Source organism: Rhagoletis zephyria, unplaced genomic scaffold (assembly GCF_001687245.7).
Source record: "Rhagoletis zephyria isolate East Lansing unplaced genomic scaffold, Rhagoletis_zephyria_1.1 Rzeph_scaffold_00824, whole genome shotgun sequence".
NCBI lineage: Eukaryota > Metazoa > Arthropoda > Insecta > Diptera > Tephritidae > Rhagoletis > Rhagoletis zephyria.
Genome location: NW_016157908.1, coordinates 79,854 through 101,853, shown reverse-complemented (window position 1 = coordinate 101,853; position 22,000 = coordinate 79,854). Strand labels below are relative to the sequence as shown.

The 22,000-nt window shown below is 33.5% G+C and overlaps 2 protein-coding genes across 8 annotated transcripts in view; both read left to right on the top strand.

Annotated features, from left to right (window-relative positions):
- LOC108361713 (AP-1 complex subunit sigma-2-like) overlaps positions 1–12,761 on the top strand; it is a 56,404-nt gene extending 43,643 nt beyond the window's left edge. For 2 of the 5 annotated variants that reach the window (XM_017614421.1, XM_017614420.1), the window contains one exon: positions 12,577–12,761. In XM_017614421.1, coding sequence (XP_017469910.1) covers positions 12,577–12,621 — 45 coding nt within the window. In that variant the 3' untranslated portion in view covers positions 12,622–12,761. Of the gene's footprint in view, positions 1–6,239; positions 6,474–9,816; positions 9,896–10,116; positions 10,202–10,240; positions 10,302–12,576 lie in introns of those variants that run through there. The other 3 variants (XM_017614418.1, XM_017614423.1, XM_017614422.1) reach the window with 3 other exon arrangements.
- Positions 12,762–17,476: 4,715 nt separating this feature from the next.
- Positions 17,477–22,000, top strand: part of LOC108361712 (diacylglycerol kinase theta) — a 79,417-nt gene continuing 74,893 nt past the window's right edge. For all 3 annotated transcript variants that reach the window (XM_017614417.1, XM_017614416.1, XM_017614415.1), the window contains exon 1: positions 17,477–18,406. The gene's annotated coding sequence lies outside the window, so the exon portion shown is untranslated. The remainder of the gene's footprint in view (positions 18,407–22,000) is intronic.

The following is a 22,000-nucleotide window of genomic DNA, read 5'->3' as shown; positions in this document are numbered from 1 at the left end:
TGATAACCTCCTCCTTTTTTGGAAGTCAGTTAAAAATGCTTTAATATCATACAAATCCATTGAAAAAATTTTTTTTTTTTAATATTAAAATATAAAGATTATTAAAAAAATAAAATTAATCAAAAAAAGAAAAAAAATTAAATAAAAAAATCCTCTACGCCCGAGGAGTACTCGAACCCGGGCCCTCTCGACCGGCAGCCTAATGCTTTGACTGCTAGTGGATAGTAGATTCAACGCAATTAATACAAAATAGGTATAACAGTAGTTTTTTAGTTAATGTATATAATCATGAAGATTATAAAAAAATATTCGCATTAATCGGATGTAAGTCCTATGAATTGATTTATGCACAAAAAAAAAATCACCATGATTCTTTTTTGAGTTGATCGCACTTTAGATCTAGGTGTGCGGTATATAAATATAAAACGGATCGTTCTATTGACGATGTGTTCGGTGTGTTTATCTCTTTCCAAGGAAACATTTTAGACTTAAAAAATTTGCACAGGAAAGAATAAGAAAGATTGACTTTTCAGAGATTTTGTATAGGACATTTTTGGTCTTAATAGTACAATTGAAATGGTTTCTGATGTTCAAAATTGTGTCAATATTAAAAAATTATGTAGATTAGGTTAGGTTATAAAGCATTGCAAATTCTTACCAGTTGCTGGATAAGAACAAGATGTAATTGAACTTCGATAAAAAATACAACATGAGAACATTTGCCTTTCGAATTCTTTGACATTGTATTTTCACTGTTTGAGAACCATTATGTCACCGATCAGATCACAATTCACAAAGTTTAGCTGGGCAAATTAAAACCCTCAGCAACGCTTCCAAGTTAATAAATAGCTTCGAGTACATTCCTTATGAATTCATGCAGGACGAACACAGGCAGAGTTGGGCATTATTCGAGTAAATTAGATAATTGAGAAATAATTCATTCCTCAATGCATTAATCGCGAATAAATTACTTATGAACGAATTATTCGTGATTTTATTCTTCATTTGTAATAACGTAAAACACCAATTTATAACATACTGAGAAACGATTTAGCGGCTTATTTGGTGGCTTACTTAGCGGGAGGCCTAAAAAATGTGTCACTCCCGCTGGGTTTGGACCAGAGGGATAGGAGCGTTAGTTGAGTGGGGTTTAGTGGGTATGCGGAGAGGTATGTCGTGTCATGCGGTCACTCTACTAATGCTGGACACACGTTGGGTACATCTGAGTTTATCCTGCTCAAGTAGGAATTTAACCTGCTACAGTATCCAGAGAGAAGTTGTGGCAGGGTGGTGCGAGTTTCCCGCGGCAGACGAAGGTCTGTATCGTCCACATCGGGTGGTTGTGTTGCTAAAATAGCATTCATAGGTCGGGAGTTGGTGGAAGTTTGTGAAAGTTTTGCTAAAACAGCACCCATAGGCCGGGTTCCAGTGGTTCCTTTATAAACTTCTGGACCTCGTGCGTCAGTTCGTACAGATGTCTCATGACGTACCTTTGCGAACGCTCTGCCGAAAGCAGATATCTGTACCACCCTGGTGGTGTTCTGGAGACATCAGAGGGCATCCCGTGGTGGTTTGCAGTGTCGTGTTTACGCAGTTGGTTGAATTCTGTTTACTGTTTCATTAAAATAATTTATCCGTCATTTGAATAATGTTTCTTTGAATACACTAAATTATCTATTATTTACGAATTACTAATACCGAAAACAACAGTTCGAATAAATTTTGCCGAACTCTGAACTCAGGAAAGCGCAATCGCAATCTGCATCATGCTACGAGAATTGCAAGAACTTCTTCACGAATACAACGGAAATACAATGGATGATATGCCTTGTGACGTGCAAAACACCATAACCAGAGGAGATGAATCTTCCAGTGGAAGTCGTGTTGTTGAAAATGTTGGACCAAAATGTTAGACAAAAATTTATTTTGGGCGAAACGAAGTTTGCCGGGTCCGCTAGTATTGTATATGCATACATTTCTATTTCAGATAGCTCGGTTATAATTTTCTTTAGCACACTTTACTACTCGCACACTGGACAGTTTTTATTGTTTTTTCGCTTTCCACTTTGTACTTTCTTGTCAGTGTGTTTTACGATTGGCCGATCGGTCAACGAATTCTGCCATTAACTTGGTTTCCATTTCCATTATTTGAACGCTTATTTTTGGTCAGACAAGTTGTCTTTAAGTCCCATATCACTCGGATTCTGTATACAAAACTTGCAAACTAATTTTCTGCGTCTATTTCATTCCTTTTCATATCAATATTTGCTACAATAGCTGACTGATTTTGCTATAAGAATTACCTAGAAACTACGCATATTAAAACTTAGCTGACCTGTAGTACAAATGAACCAATTCGTGGTGATTTTTAGGAAAAACGATGAGAAGCTAATAGGCTAATACTGTTTGGAGAGTTCCGATCCTACTTATCTAGATGGATCGAACGATTTTATTTATGGCTAGAGTAAGTCCATACTGCTTCCAAAGCCGAATCGGTTTTAGGAAGTATTCTGCGGAGTTTTCAGGCCCCTTGAAATGCGGGATACCTTTCATTTTATGATTGCATTCTTAGTGATCTCCATCAAAGTAGAGCAATCATTTTACTTTCCCCTTATGGATAGCAATGTTGGCAGCAAGAGCGTGGACGGTAATCAATTTAAGTTACAAAAAAAAAAAAACAAAAAAACATCAGTATACAATACCATAAACAATCTGTTGTACAGTTTGAAGTTAATTTTATAGATTATAGCAAATATACATATGTAATAAAGATGTTCATGTAAAATTTGTAAAGTACGTAGTACATACATATTTAAAAAGAATAGTTTTAAAAATATGAATAAATAGGACAACTGTACGAAATTCGTATAGTAGTAAAAGACTTCTTTATAAGTACCTTGTACAACAGTAGTTTTTTAGTTAATGTATGTAATCATAAAAAAAATGTTTCCTCTAATTGGATGTAAGTGCTATGAATTAATTTATGCAAAAACAAAATCGGCCAAAATTGTTTTTGAGTTGATCGCTTTTTAGATTTAGGTGTATGATATGTACATTTACTCCCCCGCCAAAAAACGCATAACCCAACTCAACGTAGTATATTCGTTGATATAAACTGATATAAAGGCTAACGACTGTGCCGAATAAAATTGTCCGTCATACTTTTTTCCATATCGAAAAGGATTAAGGTGCTTGTTTTTTCCTGTTTATATTCATTGAAAGGAAAATTTGCTAAGTCCAAAAGAAGCACCGAAAATCCGATAAACCCAAAAGAGTACGAAATCTTTTAATAAAGACCGACACCCTCTGATTCATATGGAGTTTTGCTTTGTTTTAAACAGCCAAAATGAAGAAAAAGGCTATAAGAAGTTTTTTCCTCTCCTGTAAAATTTTTAAAAATGGACTTAGCAACTTTTCACTGCAAGCTAGCTAAATGACAGAATATAATGAGTGTCCTTTTTAAAGCTATTTAATGCGAAAATGTCAAGGGAATTGGAAATGCGTGAAAATAGTATACAAATGTTTCAAAAGTAATCTAATTGGTGTTTTACATAGACGTAAAATAATCATTATCTTTAAAATTTAAAAAAAAAAAAAGCTCAAGTTGTACTTAATCGTCGTAAAACAATTTTAACTATACTCGCGTGTTTGTGTTCGTACGTCCTACTGTAACGATTTCAATTTTTCGAGATTAACTCATAAAGATAAAAAATAATAGTTAATATTTGAGTTTTAATCTTTCGCTCAAAGGTAATTATTATTAGATACTTGACTTTTATTTTTTCGATCAAAAATAATGATTATTTTATGATTTTATTTTTATTTTTTGCTCAAAGATAATAATTCATAATGAGTTTTATTTTTCACTTAAGAATAATCATCGTTTAAAAAAGCTATAGCAGAAGTAGCGAAAGCCTAATAAAAGGAATAAGTCCAAAAATTTTCAAGTGAAAATTTCAGTAAGTTGCGTCTATCATTATTTTTAAGCGTAAAAATAAAACTCAATAATAATTATTATCTCTGAGCGAAAAATTAAAATACAAATATTAATAATTTCCGTTGAGCGAAAAAAATAAAAATCATAAAATAATTATTAAATTCTGATTTAAATTATTTTACCCATAACGATTGCCGTCCCTGGTCTTTTAAAAGAATTGGATGTTACCCCGAAAATGGTTTCCGGATTGTTGAATGGTTTAAAACCAATCTGCATATTGATCGAATGAAAGCTTGCGGTAAATAGAAGAGGTAGTATGATCGCGAAAGAATCTTTTGGGCATAGAACTAAGAAGCCGAGGTGAAGACCTCAAAGAAGCAAAAGGTTCCGGATAAAAACACTGTCAAAAACGAGATCGCAAAAAAACGAGTTAAATTGCTCAAACAGTTTATCGAGGATATGTCACTGAAAAATTGTAAAAATTAGTGACAAAATGTCCAAGGAAGTCGGACACAATAAGCAGCAAAGCGGCGAGCGGCTTAAAATCAAAACATATGATATGCTATAGAAGTGGTCACGCAATGGGCGGCCTATGAGCGGCTTTTTGAATGGTTGGGCGGCGCCGCTCAGGAATAAAAGCCGCTCACCGCTCAGCCGCTTATTGAGTGGCCTTCGCCTTAGAGTTACCGAGGGAAGCCAATTCATCAAACTATCCTAAAAGAAAAATTAAGTAAAAAACAACTGGCTAGCTTTTCAGTACTGGTTTAAACAGTTCTCAGTTTAAAAAGTTACTAGCTACTGACCAGTTTTTCAGTGCGAGTGTAAGGCCGCTTATAGAGTTGCGTTGTTTTGTAGGGCAACGCTGTTTTTTTTCTTTATGCAGATACAAGACTTTAGCTAATTATTTTCACGTTTGATATGATCGCGTCTAAAGTTCTGAAAGATTAGGTATGTATGTACATATATATGTATATACGGAAACTTAAAGAATTTGTTAGGTGCCTCATGTGTTGCCCCATGCAAGTAAACTCCAACTCAAATTGCGTTTGTTGATTTTCTTGTGCACAGTTTTCATCTTCGGTACGAACATTTCGATTATTTATGTACATATGTGCCGCCACTATACAAATGAGTCTGTTTTCGTGTATTTCGGAAACAATTTAATTTTTGTTTTTATCGTCTTTCATCTCAATTTGGCAGCTGACTACAAATATACAACTTAACAGCTGAGCATTTAAACTCGGTCTAACCCGGCCAGATTGGGCGTTTAAACTTAGTTTAAACTACGTTTAAATTTTACTAAAAACTGCACACTGAGTTTAAACTTAGTTTAAACGCCAAACAGAGTTAAACTCGCACTGAAAAATTGGTCCTAACATAAAAACGCTAAAAAGGGGCGAGAGGGTTTTAGGAAAATTTAAACTTCTTATTAAAAAGTAAAATAAAATCTTTTTTATACCATTTTATGTGAATTTTTTGTTCATTGTAAAAATACATTGCTTTAGTTTTCGAAAGTCTGCCAACTGGTTCATTAATTTTTGTAGCGGACAATTTTATCTGGCGCAGTCCTTATGAAACTCAGCTTTTTTATAAGATTGCATATTTTTTATTTGCGAAACCATTCGCGGCACCGAAAGGAAGGCGTAACCTTTGATAAGATAAATATTAATCGGACATGGAAGGAATAATGAAATCTTATAAAAAATAACAAGTTAAGTTTTCATAAAAAATGTACAGTTTGATTTCAATTTACCAACAATTTTTATATTTTGTAAAAAACCCCTTGGTATATTATTAAAGTTTGCATCCTCCCAAGTATGGGCTTGGTAAACGTTCCTTGCGTTTCAATCCCCTGTTGCGCTTTTTGTCACCGACTGTATGTTGTTGTTTTTTTTTTAGCGGATTCTGCAAATAACACAGTTTAATAGTATACATATGTATGTGTGTACGTTTAATCCCTCATTTCTACATACGGTGTTCGATTATTGTGGACATTTACCATAGCATCACACTTTCATTGAACAAGGAAATTCGCCATCAGTATATTGTATTTAACCATTGTTGTGTTGACTATTAATAATAATGCATCATCTTACAATTCGAAGTTTTATCCCTAAGCCCATTCATTCACTTTCATTAACTAAGACTAGGCTATTCAATGCTATTACTTTACGTTTGACTTACATACATATTTGGTTGTATCATTGCGTTGGCGATATTTTTAAAATTTTTATTTTGTCCTATTTATGTACTATGTATACACACTACACACATTCACTTTGTTTTCTTATGTACTCTATAGGACGAAGCTGTTGAGGGCACATTAAGAGACATTGGACTACTGTAAAGTGTTGCGAAAGAAATTTTAGCAAACGCACAAAAATAGCAACAAATCTCTGAATTCACTTCCCATAACGTTATGCAAAATTTTGTCTGTATGTACATTTATAATTGCTACTTAAAATGTTCATGTATATAATATGCACATAAATACATTAAAAATAGTTAAGGATTGTGCGGATATACAATGGGTACACTAAGGGCCGTTTGCACCATGTCTAGTTAATTCTAACTCCCAGTTAAACATCTTTATCGACGTTATCGACACCCATCATATAACATGTGATCGATAAAGCAGTTAACGTGCTTAACTGAAGGATGTACCTCCAGTTAGCGTTAACTAGACATGGTGCAAACGGCCCTAAGTGTTTTCAAAGTTCAGATACACGTTCATGAATATACATACATACCCCAGTAAAAGAATTACATATATGTGCAATATGTTTTTCCTCAATTTAGCTCAAGAATGATAGAATACAAGGTTGCGCCGATCAGAGAGGATTTTTGAGAATAACCTTTGTGTGACGTCACACTGGTGCCATTGCGAGAGAGAAATGCCAAAACGTGAGCAAGAATGGAAGAAGAAGAAAAAATGTTGCAAGGAAAACGTAAACAAGTGTCACAAGTGTGACGTCATGCAAACAACGATTCTGTCAAATTCGTTAAGAGAGGAATAGCGGTCCGAGATCGGCGCAACCTTTGTATTCTCTCAATCGTGATTTTAGCTCTATGAAAGAAGAGTGAAACCTTTTCTGTATAGCCTTTAATTAACAAGTATTTTCATATGTTAAGTTAATGTTCCTTTACAATTTTAATCACCATTATCACCAACAATAGTTAAAATTCAATAGTAAATAATTATGTGTGCAAAATGAACTATTCAGTTTGCGCCTGCTCCAGTGGCAAAAATTTTCAACAGAAATCTAGACCAAAGACTGTGGTAAAAACTTAAGCATATAAATAAAAGCAGTGTTGCCATCTTTTGATTTTCAAAAAGCACCAAAAACTTGGTAAAAGCTTAAGCATATAAATAAAAGCAGTGTTGCCATATTTTGATTTTCAAAAAGCACCAAAAACTTGGAAAAAAAAACGTTTTACCACACTAAAAGCACCAACTTTTTTTGAATCAAGGGATGCTTTTTTCATAACATAATACCGAAGTAGTGCACATTAAAACTGGTATATCTCGAGAAAGAAAAATCAAATGGCATCAAATGAAAATGATTCCCTAATTATATCCAAATATCTCCAAAAACCGTGTTTTTGGCACTTTGAGGTTAGGATATTTTAAAATTCTAGTGCTAGAGCAATTGTGAGGGCAGATTTGGATTCAGCACCAAGAAACGATGGGTTTTACTAAGATGGTAAAAAAAAAAAAACAAAAAGAAATACTTAACTTACTTGCGTACTAGCATTTTCAACTCGAATAGAATTTAACAAGGTGGGTTTGCAACTTCAGCTTTTTATCAATCATGATTGTATTTTAGTCCATTTAAATTTGTAGATTCTTGTAAATTCAGTGCCAGTGCCACAGCCTTAAATATTTCAAATTATTTCAGGTTTTAACTATCTCGAAGTAATTTTAGTTCAGAAAAAAGCACTAAAAAAGGCACTAGGCACTAAATAAAAATCCCGACGACTATGGAAAGATTGGTGGTCCTATACAACCCCAAAAGAGTGGTGCAAATGACATATCTAAAGGTTAGCTACAAGGCACGAAATGCTTTTTTAGCATTTTCCAAAAATTACAAATTTTGTAGGAAGAATTGAAAAACGCATTTTTCAGTGATGAAAACAATTTCAATACAGTTGATTCAGATGCCAACCACCACTTGGAGAGTCATCCGGCTTCTACGGCAAACCAGTCCTTGGCGAAAGGGATCTTTGAATTAAAGTAAAAAGCATAGTATAGCTTTGGAAAACAAATAAAATCTTTTCTCTATGTGTTGAAACTTAAGTAAACCAAACTTAACAAATAGACGGAAATAATATAAATTTTACTACAAAATCTCGGTAAAATATATGCCTCAAACCTTAAAACAGATAAAGTTGTGCAAACCCATACCAACAAATACAATTTTTTTTTAAACATTTTTTAAAAATAGTCGGTAACCTAACAGTTGTTTCTTTGCACATATAAATATTTTCTATGAAAATTTCAACATAATGGTACAATTAAATTATCTTGTTATAAGCTAATGCATATTTATAAAGATTTTGATTTTGATAGAGTAAATGAATACAATTATTGGGAAAAAAAACATCAAAGATCTAGTATTCGGTTATCATTTAGCTAATTGCAGTTGAAGTATTGCACATATAATTTTTTTACTGGGGTATATGTATGCCGCCATTAGGTAATTCTTATTAATTTACTTCTAATAATTACATGTGTGGGTGAATACATACATTCATATGTATGTGTGCATGTATTATGAAACGATAACAGTAGGGAAAATTAATGTACCCATGTATACATGCTTAAGAGCGAAATACACCACACAAGTGTTTTGACAAACCGCCGTCAAACCTTCAAACACCCCCATACACAGCACAAATGGCTTGAAGCAAAGGGAAATTTCGCTTGGTTTGTCAAACCGCTTGTGTGGTGTATTTCGCTCTTAATTCACTTTTTCAAACACGAAATTATAAACAAGTACGACTGAAAAAAGGCATATCCCAATGTAGTAAGTACATATTTAATTGTAATTGGTAATAATTTCCATAATTTGAAAGAAAAAGTTTGTCTCAACCAAAACCACCTCAAGTAAAGCACTTTGTTTTTCTGCCTAAGGCAGTTAAAGCCGAAAGGGGCATGCGCAAAATCATATCAAGCTATGTCTTTTGTTGAATGAAGCAGTATTTTAAGAGATCATTTGGCACTGAAATTCTACATTCAAATAGACAAACATACATGTATATATATATATATTTTTTTTTTTATTGCAATTGTTTTAATTTCAACGGTATGTTGGCACTTGAAAACAAAATTTTATGATGCGTTGGCGCATATTTTTGAGTGTGCAAATACCGACCTCCAGTCTCGACATTTTATCTATTGTTGATAGTTAAATTAGTTAAATTATATACAAATAAATTTATATACATATATACCTAGATATGTATATAGTTAGCTCTCAAAGGTATTTTGCATATCGCTGGCACGAGAAGCACGAATCTAACGATTCTAGGAAAGGGTACTGTTTCAATATTTAGATGAAACAATTTCAACAACTTGAGCTATTAACTGGCGGGTTAATCTAAGAGTTGGTCACGAACTGAAAGACATTTTTTAAACACCAGTGCTTTTCCAAACAACTATAAAACATTTGAAAAAAAAAATGTACTTCCAACAAAAAAATGTTGCCTTCAAAACGAAGCGTTTTTCGGAAAAGTAATGTCTTTAATTGTATAAAAAAAATCATCAAAGTTTATATAACACGTAACAGTCACAATAAAATGGACTATTTAAATCACATTTTGTTTCATTATTCTTTGTTATTTGATTTGTTAGTAATTGCAGTTTCTATTTTTTAAAGATTTATCCCAAGTCCAACAAGTTTATACTGAAATGGTAAGATCAAGGCACATTAAACAGGTAACAGCATTAGAGCGGAAACAATAATCTGCGTGTATTTTGTTGTTGATCTTTTACTCTAAAATGTTAAAAAAAAGCTAAACGAAATTGACATTTTAGAGTAAAATGTAGACAAAAATGACAAAATGGTACCCCCTGTTGCTGCTACCTATTAAATTTGCAGTGGGTAAGATTTAGCTAGGCTATGATATCTATTTCCATTTGTACCTAAAATTTAATTTTTTCCTTCCCTTCTTTTTAGGGTTTCTTCGAAGAGAAAGCAAATGTAGACTTTTTCGGTAGAAACGAAAACACAATTTATCTAATATCAATAGATATCTACATACATATGTACATATGTATGTTTAAATATGAACATATACATTCATAATTTAAATTCAAGTAATGAATATGACTGTCTTAAGCAATCAATGTATACTAGATATAAGTAAAACCATAAAAAAAAGTAAATACGATAGTTATACAAAAATTTAAATTAAATATTTAAGTATGTATATTTTAATGAAACATGCGTATAATAAAAAAATTAATTATTAAAAAAAAAAACATTGTTTGAATTAAAAGAAACACGGTAGCTCAGTTTTATCGCTCTGTCTCTATCGAGTTTTGGATGTATGTATGTATGTGTGTAAATTATTAAAATTCAAATTTTTTCTGTTGCGGTAAGTTGCACAAGAGTCAGACAAATATCAATAATGCCAATATTAGCCCATAAATTTAGATGACCGAGAGTCCAAGAGTTAGTTACTCGTAATCTAACCGAATTTTAACGAGTAATCGCAGAGGAATTGCGAAGAAGAGGTAACAGTGAAAGAACGATCGACATGACACTTGTTCCTTCCTGAAGTAACCTTTAACTTTAAAGCTCACTTTATACTTAAAGGTTGCATTAAAAATAAAGCTATGTCTACAGTTAAGCATTTCTATATTCGGTTTTTGACGTAGAAGTGATAGCTATTTCGGAAATCACCACATTTCCTTCTTTCAGGCTGAGTCAGTGGTGATCGTCGGTTGGAATCCTACTGAAAGAAGTCTGATGAGGAAATGTGGTGATTTCCGAAATAGCTATCACTTCTGCCATTTTTTCAAATTATTGTTGCTTTTCCACAGTAAGTTTTCGCTAAATACGGCCTCAAGCTCATACAAATTGTTGAATATAATTGTTATAAGGCCATAAAATAACAAAAAACGACGAGAAAAAATGTATAAAGTTAAGACGGATTTTTTACGAGTATTTCAAATAAAAACAACTGAAACAATTTAATGCCAACTTTTGGGTTATGTTCAGAAATCTTCATAACGGACTTTGCATGTAAATCGCACCGAACCAAACAAATTATGAAAAATGTTACACTTTAATTAGTTTAATGGTGTTTTCTTTTCTACATAAAATGTTGCCTTTTCATTGCCCTCTGCTTAGAATTTTTACTTAGAGGGCACTGAGAAGGCAACATTTTGCGGTAGAAAAGAAAACGCCATAAAACTGAGAAATGTTAACAAAAAAACATGCTTCCACAGAATGTCTATTCAGGTGGTGCAGAACTCCAAGCCCTAATTCTTTGTGCTATTGATGGGAGTCTTAACTGATTGGTTCTGTGAAATGAATAAAAGTTTATGAAGTAGCTTGTAACGCAACTCTATTTGGTTGAGCATGAAAATAAAGCCGATGAATCGGAAAACCTGAGCCAAACGTTCGGGCGGGTCATACCCATACGGGTGGCAGTGACTAAACTTTTTATGAAATGTTTTTTCTGGCAGAAGATTTTCTTTCTTGCAGAAAGATTTTAAAACTGATCATTCGAGCAAGCAAACAACACGAGACAAGGACTTAATAAAATCTTACTTTAGAACTAAATTAAAATTTATTTTTTTGAATATTCCAACTACGAAAAATCGGCTAGTCCCAGTGTTATGCCCCATTCTGTTGTCCCATCCACTTGCTCGGTATCCTCATAGTATCCAATAGGCGATCGCTTACACATTTCTAATATATTCATATTTTGTTTTTGTTGTGCTATTGTCGCTGATCAATGAGTTTTCATTTCATTTGATAATAGTTTGCACATTCCACATTGAAAGCAGTGGCCATGAACACTTAGGGCCAGTTTTTCAGTGCACGGCTGTGGATTTAGATTAAGACCTAGTTTAAACGCTCCAGCTGGCTGATGTGTAAATAAGATGCCAATCAAATGTCAGCCAGCTGTTCAAGATAAACGCAATTTACGTGAAAAACTGGCCTTTACATGCGTATGCATATCGCACACCTATGTATGTACATCAAAACAGGTGTGTACATATATATATATACTCACTATTCAAATTGTTTAATACACTTCTACTTTGTGTATGTTTCTATATGTATTTATGTACTTTAAATAAAATTCTACTAGCTTTTTAACTATGTACTTGACTTTTAATGGTTGTGGTGTGCTTAGGCTGGAGATTTTTATGTGTAAACAATATGTAAGTACATGTTCCCTCTTTAATTTTTCACAAACGTATTATTGTTACATCACTTGTTGATTATAATTTAACACTTAAATATACATTAATCACAGTTTGACTAACAACCGAATCTAGCAATCGATTTATTGTAGATATTTAATCATTCGGATTTATAACATTAAAAACTCGTATAATTTACACACATTTACACTGGTCCCGTAGACTTATGTTTGAAACCATTTGCTATTCGTTTCAGGACGAGACTCCACAGGGCTTTTTCGATGACCACGGCCTCGGATAAGTAAATGATGGTCTCTCCAGAGACACTGAGTTATACATATGTATAAACAAGCTTACGTCGTCTGAAGTTTTAAATACTACATTAAATTATACATTACCGCTATTCGTTAACGATAAAATAAATACATACTTGAAACTTTACATTTTACTTTATTCATATTAATTGTTTGCTGAGATGCATACTGGGCTCGATTCATAGAGGGCGATGCTGAGAACTAATTTTTGAAACGTTGTTATACAACAAAACGAATTACATATACACTTAACAGCAAAAGTCTGTATACACCATTTCCTTTTTAAACATTCACAATATTTTGCAAGCTAAAGTTTTTTTTTTGTTTTATAAAAATATGGATCATGCTTAAATCAAAATCGTGTATATCAAGGTTTCAACGAAAGTCTCATTAAAATCTTCAACTTTTCAATCAGGTATTAAAAAAAATTCTGGTTCGTAGTTTTGTAGCCCATTCAATTTTAGTAAAATGATGTGTCGAAATTAATTGGCTAAAAAATTGCGTTGATTTTTAATAATTTTTTTCCTGACGGTTCTACGCATTTTCCTCATATAAAAATACTAGCCGCTGAATGTATGCATATGTATGTATGTATGTACATTTACGTATTTGGAGAAAGAAATCATAAGTCATCATCAGGGAACGGATTTTTAGGACCTAAAAACCTATAAAAAAGGCAAAACAAAATAGCGAAAACGGCAGGAAAAGGCACTAGGTATTGCAAAAAAAGCAAAATAAGTCACAAAAACTTAAAGTTTTTGTACATGCGAAGGCCATGCACTTTCACTTGGTATATCCTTTTTTTATCCAACGAACGGTGAAGATCTTATAGTTTTTAAACAGGTGGTAACCCTACTCAGAAAAATAATGCGTTCTTACACATCCAGAGGCTAAGTCTTTTCGTTTGACAGTGACGGTGCAGAACTGACGCCTACGCCCATTAGAATTGATCTTTTAGTTTTTTAAAGAGGTGGCAACGCTATTAAAATTCTAAGTAAAAAAGATCCCTCAAGTCGATACAGAGTATATTAGAGAAAATCTCGTCAAAATCAGTTCAGTAGTCGAGTTTCGAGATTACCGCGTACAGAGAATCTCGACTTCCCTTTATACTATGTATATAGATAAAACAAGGTTAAGTAAAAAAAGTTTCATTCATACTTCTATAAAAAAATAACATACAAATTTTAGCTTGCAAAATATTGCGAACACATATTTAAAAAAGAAATGGTGTATGCAGATTTTTGCTGTTAAGTGTATGTATCTGTGAAGTCGTAACTAACAGGTTATTGTGCGCTGGTAATAAAAATTGTGTAACCGATAAATAAAGTTCCTGTCAATTTCTAAACCCTTTTCGCATTCTGTATACTCTTGTAACCGATAAAGTTTGTAACCATCTCATAAGCTGGTAACAAAGTATATCTTTTACTTTAATACTGAGATCCTGTTAAATATATTCGATTTTTTAAAACGAAAAAAGAATGCAATACCTTCAGGGTAATAACAAATAAGACAAATCCCTTATATAATACATAGTGATGTACCAACAATTTTCTTTCTACGAAATCTAACTTTCTTTGGTTTTTTTTCTAGTAAGTCGAGATTTATTTTATTTTAGAACTGCATTTTTTACTTAAAAAACCAACAGTATTAGTTTAAATTACCCCTAAAGGAACCAAGTAAATCAGAGAAACGTATGTAAGTTCGAAGATAACGGTGGTGATACGTGGTAACATTATGCATTTTATTACAAATTTTTTTTGTAGTTACTATCTAAAAAACACCCCATTGCCAATTCCTTGCTTTACTTTTTCCCTTCGTACACAGATAAATTTACATTTTCAATTTATTATGGAACGTTTTATTTTCAAAAACGTTTTGACTCAAAATATTTATATCAGTTTTGTAAATAAACATTTTAAATTGATTTTCAAAAGTTTTTTTTTTAAGTTTTTAACACGCACATTTTCAAATCCCTTTTTAAAACCATAAAATATAAACTTATTATTAAATAACATGGAATTTATTATTCAACGCAACTCGTACCAAAGCTATTTTCCAATCAAAGCTAAGGTAGCGGTGTTACCGAAGCGACTGGTTTCAAGATTAATTGTGGTAGTTATCAAAATGATTTGTTTGTGAGCATTTTTTGTGTTCTGATTATCATCGTGCATATAATTTGTTAGTGTAGATTTGGTTTTTGCGCCGCCGCTGTCACCGTGTACGAATTCGCCTGGAATCAAAATAGTAGGTGTGTATAGTAACAAATAGTCGGTACTAATTTGTACTGGAACCTGCAAATTTTTTTTTGGAGAAGTGTATAATAACACAGAAAGTTTGCAAGAGAGCACTGAATCGAGAGCGTACCAACATGAGAGAGCTGCAAATTCTTGCTAGTGAAATTTTTACTAGCAGATATTAGCTAGAAGAAGAAGGAGAAGAACAAATGTCAAAGGCCGCCATTTGTTGAATTGGTTTAGGAGTGAAATCAAAATATTAATGATGTACTGGACTGTGTAAGTGATTGACTGATTTATAAATAGCACAGACCGAAAATAACCGTACAATTTTCTCAGTGTATAGGTTATATTGTATGTAGTTCTTTACTTGATCCAATGATGAAGCGAATAGGACTTCGCCGTACGACTACGGCAACGAAAAGCTGCATAGATAAGAACCAAAATTTACTAAACATAAGAGAAACAAGGATTCGAAGCTTTAGAGACAGCAGAGTAGTAATATGTGTGCGTACTTAGATGTACTAAATACATACATACATAAATATGTAGGTACATGCAAAACATACATTTGTGCATACATAGTTGATTGCAAGCAAATTATTGAAAATCGCCGACTACTTCCAACAGGTACATTTTTGTGCTGAGTCTTTGTATACCCGCTATGTTGGTGATTGGGATAAGGAGAGTGAATGAGAGTAAGGGTGGATTTCCACAACGGAATCACATGGATGTACTCTTGTAAAGTTTCCTTAGAAAGCTCTGTACTGGTGGGAAGTGTGGCGTATAAATAAAGCTCATGCAGAAACTCGTATGTATATGTACATAAATACCCAGCGGGAAAAGGTAACACAGGTCAACAACGTTTTGTTCTAGGAAAGTGTAGGGTCATTTTCGAAGTAATTTTTTGCGTAGAATCCGAATCCGGGGTTTAAATTGCTCTATCACGTCAGGATTTTGAGATATCCTAACCTAAAAGTGCAAAAACGCTGTTTTTGCCCATTTTTGAGTTTGCTCTTCATAAAAAAGTAAACGTGGTATTTTAAAGTATAAGTCTTCCTCTTTTAAATGCCGTTGAGTTTGCTCAAATATCTTAATTTTTCACTGAGATATCGCATTTTGAAGTCTCCATGTTTGTGAATGTAATCGACCGTATCACGTCTCATGTTATCTCAATGGATTTTCGAATATCGAAAAATTCACAAACATGGAAACTTCAAAATGCGATATCTCAGTGAAAAATAAAGATATTTAAGCAAACTCAACGGCATTTAAAAGAGGAAGACTTATACTTTAAAATACCACGTCTACTTTTTTATGAAGAGCAAAATCTTCGTAGCTACATAACCTCAAAAATGGGCAAAAACAGCGTTTTTTGCACTTTTAGGTTAGGATATCTCAAAGTCCTGACGTGATAGAGCAATTTAAACCCCGGATTCGGATTCTACGCAAAAAATTACTTCGGAAATGACACTACACTTTTATAGAACATTCCGAACCCATTTTTTTGCAGACCTGTGTAATCTATACGAATGCAAAAAGTAATGGATAGCCCCTATAGCCTACGCACGAAAAGATGCAAGAATTTCGCTTTACGAAACTATAAATAGAATCTGTAAATATAATAAAAAATTAAGTCCGTGCCACAGGTTTTGAACCCGTGACCAACAACACGGAAGTCGAACACGCATCCATTCGGCTACAGCAGCTGTTAACGTGAACAAAAAACGTACTTGAGTTAGAGCCAATTTACACGATGACTTTTCACCCTGGGTGTCCTGGGAAAGTCATGCGTGTCGAGCTTGTAGGCAAGAAGTCTAGCGAAGTCAGCGGGGCAGGCAAGCACGCACGGTGAGCGAAATCGAGGGGTTTTTTTGACGTTTCGCTTTTATCGGGTTCACTTTTTCGTATTTTTGCTTTGAGTTCACGATTCGCTCCGCTTTAAAAATGAGGACGAAAGAGTTGACCAAAGAAAATTGGACGCTTAAATGTCAAAAATACGCAAGAAACGCCGCAAAGAAAAAGTCATCGTGTAAATGCACGAGGATTTTCGAAGACTTTTTTGAAAGGGAACGAGCCAAAAACGCAGGGTGAAAAGTCGTCGTGTAAATTGGCTCTAAGTTTTCAAAATTTTTGTTTTGTTTGTCGCTTCAAAGCTACACATCATCCGCTCGCTTACATTGCGATGCATCTTTTCGTTCAACCGTAGTTATTAATATTTTCTTGGTAGAAAAGGGTAATGGATTCCTATTTTCCCCACTGGGTATGTAAGTACATTCATACATGTTTATGAATTTTGTGTATGTGTGTGCATTCAAAAACTTTGTGGTCAGAAAAGTTTCTTTGGGAGTGTTCGTTTGGGGCGAGAAGCTCTCTCAAAAAGCCGAAAACGCAGATTTCCCAATTTTCGGGAACAGCTACAAGAACTGTCTATCAATAAGGTATGATTATAGATATGTATTATGTACGTACATACATATGCGGTTCGTGCGTCTTTTGGCCATACCGACTATGCAACTCTGCCGACCCGATTGGATATGCCGCTGATGATGATTTTCCACAGAGTCCAAAAGATGCGAGCAATTTTCAACGCCGCAGAGCGCACCTTCGTCGTCGAGCGAGCACACACAGAGCACCAGCGGTGTGCTCTTCGTACGGGTAGCACATAGAAGAAAAACTGAAAAATTCACACATAAAACTTTATACCTACCGAAAAGAAATTTTCACTAAACAGTTATAGCTATATTCCGCTTTCAGAACAACCGTTAAGTAAAATTAAAAATAATTATAATGCCTAGTTGCACAAGAAAGAAGTATTAAAACTTAAACGAACAGTCGCTATTTAAAGTTTTTTTTTTGACGAATAAAACGAGATTGCGTGAAATTAACCCACAAATAAATGTATTTATATCCAATTGTGTGCTTATAAAGTTTAATTAATCTAAATAATGAAAACGACAAAAATGAAGTGAAATATATCTGTAAAAAATTCTCGTTAAAGCAGCAGGCAAATTTGGGTATCAAAAATTTTCTATATCCAGCATGTGAAAGAAAAAATCAAATCCCATTTCCACGCACTTGCACATACATATGTATGTATGCATATACATACATGCACATACATACCTACGTATGTACATACATATATTAGAGAAAGAGCGCTAGCGGGGGGAACGATCTGTGGTGCACGGCGAAAATCAGCAAAGCTAGAGCGCAGCAAATTTATATGTATCGCATATAAAATGGAAAATTTCTTGTGAAAATTGTGAGAATTACGTTTTGCGACAAAAAAACAAAAAAAAAAAATACGGCGATCACTAACGCATACCTTCAACGCATTTATTTGTAACGTTCTAACAAGTCTGCATTTAAAAATTTTTGCGTCTAATTAAAAAGGGTGAAGGGCAATATACATACATATGTATTAGTATGTAAGTGTGCCGTCCATACCCGTGTAGATTGAAGTCACAAAATGTGAGTAGTGAAATAGTGAAACACCTGAACTGTTGTCTGAAGCAGCAGCAGAGGAAAACAAAAGGTGAATGCACAAACTTATTAAAAATAAAATTTTTGAAGTAACTAAATATGTACACTTGTCTGTACATATGTATGAGAAATATATATAAAACATCATATAAAATTATAAATACATACATATAAGTATATACATACATATATACAAACAACACACACATACTAAAATACATACATACATATGTACAGAAAGGAGTTCTATGGTATCCAGAAATTGAGCATCAACGCTCGCACACGAAGACCACGGAGAATAATTAGTAAAGAGTAAAACAAAAAAGATGTGGACTAAGTAGAAATATTCGAACAAGTGGATAGAGAAAGCTGGAAAATAAATGAATTTTGGGGAAAAAAAACGTTGCAGGATACTTAAGGCTTTCATTCAAAGTTTGGGCTGAAGTAATAATTTCAGGTCTCTTGAAAACTGTACAAGTGTTTTTTGACAATAAAAAATCAAAGTCTTTTATTAAAAAGTAAAAAACCGAAACGAAAGTGATTATCTACAACAAAAGCTTTGACTATTTCTCCAATCATATCATTTGATTTTTACGTCTTCAATCGACCTTAAAGATGACAAAATCATTGACGAGGTTGTTCAAAGAAAACTTAACGAATACTGATACGGGGACCAACAGGAACAACAAGAACAAAAACGACACGAAAGTATCAACGAGGACTGCGGAATAGGAAACAGGAGTGGGAACTCTGACTACAAATACAGTGACACTGAAAAAGAAAAAATAGGAGCAACGATTAAACTAGTACAAGTCCAACGGCTAAGAAGCCAACGAATTTTTACAAATAAATAGTTAGGCCAAAGGGCTAACAGCTAGAGTTGCGAGTAAGCTAACGAGCGAGTGACGATTTCCCAATAATGAAAGAACTTACCACAAACGAACTTACATACACATGTACATGCATATGTATGGATGTGCGTACATACATATGTACGTACAAAAATAACGAACAAAGAACGCAACCGCAAATAGCAAATCATAAGCAATTCGAATTGTGCGAACACAGAGTCCTCGTAGTATACTCTGCTAAAAGTTGATATGTACATAAATAGTTTGTAATTTACATGAAGTTGAGGAAAAATCAACAATGGAAGCGAATTGCCAGTATTGGCATCGTGTATAGGTACATATCGCTCGTTTATTAAAAGACTGCCAAAGCTCAAACAACGCTATATCTCAGAGGGCAAGCTCAAATTTGTCGAAGGATTCGCAAAATGCAGAAAATGGAAAACCGAATTTTCTTCTCACGCGGAAACTAAAAAGATTTTAATGTCAAATGGTTAAACAATCAAGTACATTCTGAGTTTCGTCCGAAAACATATTCACCCGAAATTTTTTTATCTGTCCGTTGTGAATACACATAAGCGAAAAGAGAAAGTTAACGATTTCGGTCGAAAATTAAACTCATGATAAGGCTAAATATGTATGAAGCATGAAACAATGTGATAAAAATTGGACTTGTGACATACTTAAGTAAAAAAGCGATATATTGTATGTGCATATCGCACATATTCATTCAGTGGTTTTTTCTGCGGCCGGAAATACATACATATGTACATATGTATAATCATTTGAAGTTGTGTTGTACGAAATTTTGTTACCGTTCTAATGACTTGAATCCCTACCGTCTGCAAGTACCTACTATACAGTTTTCACTGACATTTTTTATTCCGAAGGGCCTGGGTTCAAGCCCAGTATCCGACCAACATAAAAAAAACTGAAAATAGTTTTATCGTGAGTTGATTTACACTTCTTGCGAAACAGAGTACAATCGGTTTAAGTATTCTACTTCATATACAAAACACTCAGCGTTTTGTATTTCGTAAGTTATGAATAAACATTTTGTTTAAAATTTTCTGCCTTCAAATGGAAGAGTATTCAGTATTTATTCAGTTCATTCAGTCTATGATTACAATCTTACAGAGTAGATAAAAATAAGACTATCATAATTAAAACTAAATACTATAGATTCAGATACACAAGTAGTTATAAGAAAAATGAATCAATAGATGACTTGAAAATATTTCTCGGCAACGAAAAATCAATATTTCGACTCTTTGAGATCTTGTTAAATTCTTTCAGAGCGCGGAAAATCGGATCAAAATGGTAATAGTTAGCCTTAGTAGCACGCAAGTAAAACGGCAGAGATGAGCGTAGAAATCTTTGAGGCACATTAAAGGATATCTTCTCCAGAAGGACCGAACAATCCAAAGAGCCAACAACCAAATCAAAAACGAACATCAGCAACTGGACAATTCTTCTAGTTTCAAGAGTTTGTAGGTGAATAAGTTTACAACGGGAAAAATATGAGGGCATCGGGTCATCAAAGTTAAGGGAACTTAACGCAAACGAACAAATTCTCTGCACTCTTTCGAATCTGGCGGCATGACAGCCGTAAATGGGGTTCCATATAATAGAAGCGTACTCTAGTTTTGATCGTACTAAAGATATAAATAAAGCTTTCCTGGTGTATGGACTCATATTGATCATTGTTTTTTTCTACAAACAAGTTTGTTCGTATTACAATAGGAGTGCAGCAATACATACCCAGTACGGAAAGAAACTAGTTTAAAAATTAATGTTGAACCACTTTTTAATCCACCACAAGTAATTGAAGAACCTATTTTCTTGGAAGGAACTGTTTACTTTAACATGGCATTGGAAGCAGTCAATTATCCGGCTCTGAATTTGATTTCAACTACTTTAAAATGAATTTGGCTTAAAGCACTTATGTTTCGTTTTTATACACTTTATTCAGCAGTTCACAGATGCTTTTTCCTAATTCCAAGACACAAAAAAAATTTCATTATAATTTTCACATGTTGTCTCTATTGGAATTCGAGCCCGGACCTTCTGGAAGCTAACAAGTAACAGCAGGTATATCTGCACGCTCAGCTACAGCCCGACATAAAAATATGCTTTCAAATGTCCAGTTTAAACTGCGTGCAAGCAGCAAGTCGATTGTCCGACTCTGAAACCAATTTAAAATGCATTTGGTTTAAAGCACTTCAAAGCCAGTATGTAGATGTCTTTTCAACCAATTTAAAATTATTTAGTATTAAATGCTGAAATAGTTAATTGGTCAAAGTTAGATGATTTTTCAACTAATATTGAATTATGTATTTGCAAAAAAAAAATTTGTAAAAATGCTATAATCAAAAAATAATAATTTAAAAAGAAAAATGTTTTCTTAATTTTTTTTTGTTTTTTTAAACGTTGCACATTAATGTACAATTAAAGCCCATAATAAGACGGAAAAATTACATTTTTTTCATTAAGTTTCGTTAAATGGTTTCTAAGATAAAGCAGTTTAAAGAAAGGAATGTATCAGGGTTGTTGCGAATATTATTCCGAAATAAAATTCCTTTCCGGATAATAAACAAACCGCTTATGCAAATTGAACAAGTTTTTTATGAAATGAAAAAGGACTTAAATAGCTTCGAAACTGAAATATCTAAAACGCCACATATTGAAAAACACTCCCAGAAATAGACTCTTAGGACAAAAAGTGTCACAACGGGTTTTAAAGATAATTGCATGATCTACACTTTTGTCTGACTTATTTTTATGATAAACCTTGCGCT